The following is a 7864-nucleotide window of genomic DNA, read 5'->3' as shown; positions in this document are numbered from 1 at the left end:
TTAAAGAACTTGCAAATAAATGTATTTATTATTATTATTAATATAATCTTAAGTCTAGTTTTCATTAAATTATATTTCATGGGCAGTGGCACTTTGGAGGTCGCCATGTCTGTTAGAGCTACGGACAGCAGGAGGAGGAGTGTGTGTTGCTGCATTTACCGTAATACCCCTAAACCTCCAACAGGCGCACGTGAAAAAATACGCATCGTCCCTTTAATGCTGACAACAGGCAGCGTAAAATAAAATGTCATGAAAATTAAGCTTTTTTTCAGGGCCCTGAATTGGCGACTCGACGCAATGTTATAAGAACATTGCATTTTTTTTTCTTATATCAGGAGTTTCAACACGACATTCTGAGAGACAGGAACAGTTTGTGCAGTAGAAAGAAGAAACTTGAAAGAGTAGTCCTCTTCTTTGGGATTTGCTTTTCTCGGAAGAAGTTCAAAATAAAAGCATTCCAAAGGCGTCCGTTTCAACACATTATTTGGTATGGTATTTGGTACAGCTTATTTTGAAGCGTTGAGAGGCCTTCTCACCACATTTGTGTTTTGCGTCATGCAGCGAATTCTCCAGTATATTCCATTGCACTTATGTACCAAACCATCCCCACCCCAATTTTTTTTTCAGTCCTTTGATCTTTACATCAAAGGCATTTAATACCAAAGGGCAGTTATTGAAGAAGACACTAGGGATCTGAAATTTCACCCAGATGGTGACAGCATTGCAACGTTCAACATGGCACCAACACTTAATTATCACACAACCAGGAGTGTGCCATCGCTTGGCTAAAACACTGCCAGAATGATGAAGATGTACATTTTTAATTGGTACAAATTAGTTGGTTGACTTCAAGGGTTGACTGCTGTGATCGTGTGTATTTTTAGTACCAGTGTTCTCCATTGGTGAGGCCTGTTTGTTCGTTTGTTTGTTTTTTTGATGAGCCAGTTGAATTGGAACGAGACACTGAGGCGTCATCAGCACTGATCGACAGGACCTTTCGAGCCAAGGCTCTGTCAATTCTATCGGCACGAACTGAGGGGCCCACTCCCTCATCCTCGAGTTTTTAACAGCTTAGCTTCAAATTCTTCTCATCAAGTGGATTTTATTGAGCTTGATTGAGATGTTCATAAATCGTGATTGATCATGTGCCTCCTGTTAATACGAGACCCTTAAGACTGATCAACTTTTACTATTATACTATAAATGCATTATAACTTTGCCAGCTTTCATTTAAAATGCTATTTATGTCCACAAAAATGGAACGCAGTGAGTGTTCAGACCCACAGCTGAGTTGTGTTGCACTTTCATTGGCTAATGTGGAAAAAGCCCAGAGGCGCAAGCAAGCTCCTATATAGAACGAAATCAAATCTGGATCGATAGGACCCCTGACTACGTCTCAGGGCGGGCACGGAAATTAACTAAATTTGCGACCCGATGTGTCATAATGCACGTTCATCTGCTGGCCAAAGCACATTGATGAAAGCACATTACGCAATCACAAATTGATTGGAACACTTCTTCTGAGAAAACAATGCAATCATTTTCAACGTGTTTTATTGCAAAAACAAAGAGACAAAAAAATGCTTTTGACAACTGCACGACATAGATTACAAAATAAGTTCTTTTTTTTAAAGTCTGGTTGGTGCAGGAAAGTGAGACGACGCTGGAAAAAGTGATAATCTGTTTAAATGGATTTCCCTGTGCTCGTTAGCAATAAATGAGAGTGTCGTGCACGTGTTTATATGTGATTTCGATCAAAATATTACGATAAAGCAAGGATCCAGTGATGACGGCGGCCATGTGTCAAAGGGTTAAATTCAACGTGCACAACACTGACCTCAATATAGGCGGCTTCAACAATTCAGCATTGCACCCGCCAATCATTAGAATATTGACGTGAGCTAAATACGTACATGTTAGGCCTCGGCTAATATGACGGTGGTAACAGTATGCTAAAACACACACATATACACACACACACACACACACACACACATAAAGAAAGTGTGCAAAGTCACTCACTGGACTCATGCTTTTCAATTGTAAAAAGTTGACTGCATTTGCATATTTTGAAAACACTCATAATACATATTTGGCTCCCAAGAGTAAAGCGTGAAATATATTACTTAGCAGCATTTAAGTAAGTTATTGCACATTAGAAGCGTAATCCTGTGATGAATATTCTGCCGTAGAATATAAATATATTTGTTAAAAAGACCAGCTCATTAACAATTTCCGCTCTGGCACAAACAGGGCAAATCAAGTTACCTCAAAGTTTGATTACTGCATATAAGTCTCATTTGCCCCGGACAATCCAGTCTACCGTAATAACTGCATCAGATTCCAACTTCACAAATACAATAAAGCAATTGTTGTGTTTTCTAAGCTCACCAATGACCCTAAAGAATGTGAATACATATAGCTGAATAGAGGATCATTGAAGAACGTTTCAATTAGCTTGTAGTTTTTATTGGTGTACTGGTGCAATTGTCTCGACGTAATGTGCACTCTTAGTTCTTAGTTGGTTCTCTGAGAGGAACGCTGCAGTTTTATACCCTAATAATCACAATATCAAGAATCTTGTGAAACGAATACTGCCGTAATCGTGTTTGAAGTTTTAGGCTGCAAGAAGTGGCGGTTGGATTGCAAATTTTTGTAAAGCAGGGAGAAGAAACTTGTACATCGGGTGTATTGTAGGATTTTGACGTTCGATCGTTGTATCTCTTTGTGATTTTAGTATATTCTTCCGAGGACTTCGGGCAACTACTGGTTCCCGGTTGAAAAAAAAAACTTCTTACAACAGATGTAAAAATAGGAACAAAGCTGAACTTGGTATGTGGGCAGTTGCACTAAAGTATAGACTTTGCATTCCCATGATGCTTTGGGTGTGAAGGGCTGCATCGAGACCATGTGAAACCATTTCAACCACTCTACATCTTGAAGCCATTATCTTAGTGAGGGGCAAATGATTGCAGGTTTGGGGAACGGAGCTAATTCACGTCCACGGTCCGTTCAAGGTGGCGAATGTTCACAATACCTTCTTAAAACGGTCTCCAAACATTTGAAGCTTTGCGAACTTGAACGAACTTTGACGAGAAGGTATTTGCTGCCTTCGCCGACATTCACAAACATTCGCCCCTCAGCGAGAGCGACGTTAAGAAGCGTTAGATTAGCTCAAAGTGCAACGTTATAGCTCCGACTCTGCCGTCAAAGGTCTCGATTCTAAAGGCAAAGAGTCTAGATTGTGTTCAAAGTCCGAACCCGTGTCCGCGTTGCTTTCTTCGAGTGGACAAGTCTCCGTGTTCCTCGTCGCGCCGTTGATCACCGCCGCCTCCTCTTGATCCTCCTCCTCCATCTCGATCTTTTCTAAAGCCACCTCGTTTTCATAACAAAATGAGTTCCGCGGACTGGAGGCTTTGGACGACGTTTCCGCTAACTCTCTGGCGCTGCAGTGCGGCGTGCCGGACACCTCGTAGGTGTTGTCAAAGCGCGAGTAGTCCACTTTGTAATAGTTCTTGTCCTCGAAGAGCACTGGCTCGAAGCGGTGGCCCCAGAGGATCTCACTGGCCACGTAGGAGCTACGGCACTGCGTGGTCATGGCCGTGGCCTCCACCATTCCCTCCAAGATCACCACAATCTCAAACTCGGACGTCTCCAGCTTCTGCTTGTTCATCTCGTAGAAGGGGCTGTCCTCGTCGATTTCGTGGACGATGGTGATGGGAGACACCAGGAAGATTCTGTCGATGCCGCTGTCGAAGCCGACGTCGATGTCCACCTGGTCCAGAGGGATGAACTCACCCTCCACGGTGGTCCGCGACTTGAGAAGCTGCGCCCTGACGTGAGCCTCCACCAGGTGGCTCTTCCTCAGGTTCCCCACGCGCCACATGAGGCACAGTTTGCCGTCCCTCATAGCCACGGTGGCGTAGTGGCTGAACACCAAAGTCTCGTTGCGTTTTTTGGGCTTGGCCATCTTGGCCATGACCGCGCCGATGATGAACGCGTCGATGATGCACCCCACGATGCTTTGGAAGACCACCATGAACACGGCCACGGGGCAGTCCTCTGTCACGTAGCGGTACCCGTAGCCGATGGTGGTCTGGGTCTCCACGGAGAACAAGAAGGCGGCCGTGAAGCTGTCCACGTTGGAGACGCACATCTGCGTCTCTGCCTCCAGGTCGCCGTAGGAGAGCGCCACCAGCCAGAAGACCAGGCCGAAGAACAACCACGAGAGCAGGAAGGAGAGGCAGAAGATGAGCAGCATCCAACGCCAGCGAATGTCCACGCAGGTGGTGAAGATATCCGCCAGGTAGCGCTGGCCCTTCTCACTCATGTTGATAAATTGCACGTTGCAGTGGCCGTCCTTGCGCACGAAGCGGCTCTGGCGCCGGTGCTCGGCCTTGTTGGCGTCGCCGTTGCCGTAGCCGTTGGGCACGACCATGTTGGCCAGCTTCATGCCGTCCTCCTCCGAAGACACGATGCTGTAGCGGTGGCTTCGCACGCTCCCCATCGTTTCCGCCTGGGGGGGCTGGGCCGCCTCTGCTTTGGAAAACAGTCTAAGTTTCTGGTGTAGGCGTTGGAGAAACAGTTTTGAAGGATCACGGGGCCGCGCCAGCAAGAAACTGTTCTAGATCCCGAAGGGCCTCTGCGAGGATCTTTGGCGACGGCGGCGGGTCACTCCACTGCGATGCCCGCTTGAGGCCTCATCGGCGGAGTAGGCTGTGGAAATAACAGCGAGGGTGAAGTACCTCTTTTAATGTAATTGGCAGGAAGTAAAGTCAAGATCAAGTGCATGCAGGTGTGTGATTACCTTCTAACTAAATAATGCAGTACCAACAAGACCGAGTTAAGAAGCTTCTCTTGTGTTGAAGCTGCTCTGGCTAAGCCCGGCACAACTAAAACTGAGAACTACTTGTTGATCAAGATATTTCCTCTTGCCGAGCATTTCTGTGCAGGGGACATTCACTAGACGTAAGTGTCTCTTCAATAAGTTAAGCGTTAAGCGTAAGTTAAATATAGGAAAACATCTCTACTTGTGATGAGACTTAAAAATTAAAGTTAGTAAACCGAATAATGTATGCACACGAATGTTTGTATTTCGCCACAAAGGCTTTTATTTTGAAGTTGTTACCAGAAATTACGTCATACAACAAACTTTACACCACGCAACTTGTTGCGGGTGCGGGAATTTGTTGAGACTCGTTACAAACACTGTCGTGTCCTGAAATCACTTGCATTCGCCAATTCGGGGCGCTAAAAATCGATGCAGGTTGCCAACGTCAAGCGCCACCTATAGCATATATTAGGCGCTAGCTAGCAGCACTCGAGTGCTCTATATCATTGGATGACTGCAATCTTTGACGCCGACAGCCCGATATTTGCTGTGTGTAGTTTTCCTCACAAGCGTCCTAACTTCGGGCAGTAGGCGGCGGACACTCCGAACTGGTTGCCATCAATCACAGGGCAAACCGGGATAAACAACCAGTCACGCACCTAAGGACAATATATATATATATATATATATATATATATATATATATATATATATATATATATATATATATATATATATATATATATATATGCATAAATGTTCGATTCTGATCAAATGTGGTGATATTTCGGTTTTCCAGTCGAACAAAAAGACGAAATTATTGGCAGGTATGACAAAGGTGATTATGTAAACACAGCAAAAAAAAAATCCTTCACCGCAGCGAACAGGAGCCATATGCATTTTGTTAAACTCTTCAGTATTAGCAAGGATTTCAGCTGTAGCTGAGAAATGAGCTGGCTCTTTTTTATACAGTACTTATATTTTCAGACGATACAGTACATGTTAATTCTGCTGCACAGATCACAGTAAAGAGAGAACATTTTACAAAACTGGAACATTTCTGTGAGGCATTATTTTATATTGCAGATTTTGCCAAAAAGCTCTTCTCGTCTCGTGAGGTTTGTCTGGTTCCAGCCGGAGCCAACACCGTGAGGTAAGGGCTCGAAAAACTGTTAGCTAGTGAGCTAGTCAATAGCTAGCGCCTCACAATGTTTTCTCATCGATGCCCCATTTTTGACTGTTTTGTTTGTTTTTTGGGGTCAGGGTAAGATTCCTAGCACTCTTCTATGTGATGTGTCAACTTAAAAGATGTTTTTATTTCCAATTTCTAGGGACTTTAAAATAAGATGTTCCACAGTTGATTTAGTGTAGCTAATAAGAATAAAATATTTCTGACATTGGGAGATTTTTTAATTTATTTGGTTATAAAAATCGTATCGTTATAGTTTCTTGGTCAGAAATTTAGCCTGAATCAAGTAATAGATTCTCCTTTTAGTTACCTTATATTTTTAAGGCCCCTTTCTGTGGTGTGAAGATGGTTATCTTGCTTCATTAGAGTATCAATTTGCCAGATCTTGTCGGCCGAGCACTTTCTTGCGCAACTAGAAAACACTGCATTATGAAACTTTACATGCAAGAAAAAAAGTCAAAAATGAGCAAGTGTCACCTTTAATTTCTTTACTGGAGCAGGGGTATAATAACAAATCTTAAAAAATGATCTTCCCTTAGAGCAGCTGTATCAGTTCCTCTTTAGCGAGTGACAGTAACCTTGCATAATATGTAACACAGCGGCAAGGGCGGTTAAATTAGACAACATATTGACTGGATGTTCCATTAGAATTTCACATCCACTGGCAACAACCAGGCCACGGGCAGCAACTCACTGGGAGTTGACCGTTGCCGAGCTCCAATCGCTCCCCTGAAAGTCATTAGGGATAAAATATGCAGGGTCCGCTTCCTAAATCCCTCAGCATCATCTTTGTTTTCCTCGGCTAATGATGTCACTACTAGACATAGCAACACACAAACACACCTTCGGTCATTTCACAATGAGGTATACTGTATTGTGTTTTAATATTTTGCATCATTGCATTCAAAGACAGCCCGTGCCATATATATATATATATATATATATATATATATATATATATATATATATATATATATATATATATATATATATATATATATATATATATATATATATATATATATATATATATATATATATATATATATATATATATATATATATATATATATATATGGTTAGGGTTAGGGTTGTCCACACACGCAGCTAATATTTTACTGCAGTTTAACCTTTGGCAGTCTTCACTTCAGTTTTTGTTTTTTTTAATAATTCACATATTCCATATATAATAAGACTTTTTTATTTCTAATTGTGGTGACAGGTATAATATTATTATTTCTACTATTATTATTGTCATTAACATCATGCTTATCCTGATACTTTATTCTTACAAGCAGAAGGCGCTCACCTGTTGGCTTTTGCAGAGCAAAAGTGCTGTTTCCTGATTTTTCTATGTCCCATAAATGCAACACAGGCTCTCTTGGTCCGTTTGTTTCCAGCTGCTCCACTTTTGTTCTTCTCACCCTCACTATTCGCTGCACCAAATTGTGCCATAACCGTCCAGAGGAAGAGAATCGTTTGTGGTTCTCTCAAAGCGCGAAGCTGATTAAAACATACCCACACACGCACAAACAAGGTGCCGCTCTGACCACGCCTCACACGTACTGTTGGCCAATAGGATCTCGGGCCGACTTTTCAGTGCTCAGCAAACCGAAGCATGATGCTGGGAAAAGAGTGAGCGCAAAATTGAGGCGTCCAGATGTTCACGGTGCTCTACAAAAAACGGGTTGGATTTCTAGAATTAATTACATATTTACGATGGTTAATTTTCAAAGCCATGGTAAATGTTTTGCTCGTTAGCGTTTCAATGTTTACATGTATTGGAGTTTAGTAGAATATATCAATAGGAAGAGCAATAATTTATTCTTCGCACCGCATCATAG

At 42.5% G+C, this 7864-nt stretch overlaps 1 protein-coding gene across 1 annotated transcript; it reads right to left on the bottom strand.

Moving 5' to 3' along the window:
* Nucleotides 1-1537: 1537 nt before the first annotated feature.
* Nucleotides 1538-7541, bottom strand: LOC148410244 (inward rectifier potassium channel 2-like). The gene is made up of 2 exons (XM_088437440.1): nt 7330-7541; nt 1538-4716 (listed from the first exon to the last, which is right to left on the bottom strand). The coding sequence occupies exon 2, from the start codon at nt 4505-4507 to the stop codon at nt 3188-3190; it is 1320 nt and encodes a 439-aa protein (XP_088293566.1). The 5' UTR covers nt 4508-4716; nt 7330-7541; the 3' UTR covers nt 1538-3187.
* Between the last annotated feature and the right edge of the window lie 323 nt (nt 7542-7864).

Source organism: Hippichthys cyanospilos, chromosome 16 (assembly GCF_059441005.1).
Source record: "Hippichthys cyanospilos isolate Australia breed blue-spotted pipefish chromosome 16, RoL_Hcya_1.0, whole genome shotgun sequence".
NCBI classification, from domain to species: domain Eukaryota; kingdom Metazoa; phylum Chordata; class Actinopteri; order Syngnathiformes; family Syngnathidae; genus Hippichthys; species Hippichthys cyanospilos.
This window is presented reverse-complemented; position numbering and strand designations above follow the sequence as displayed.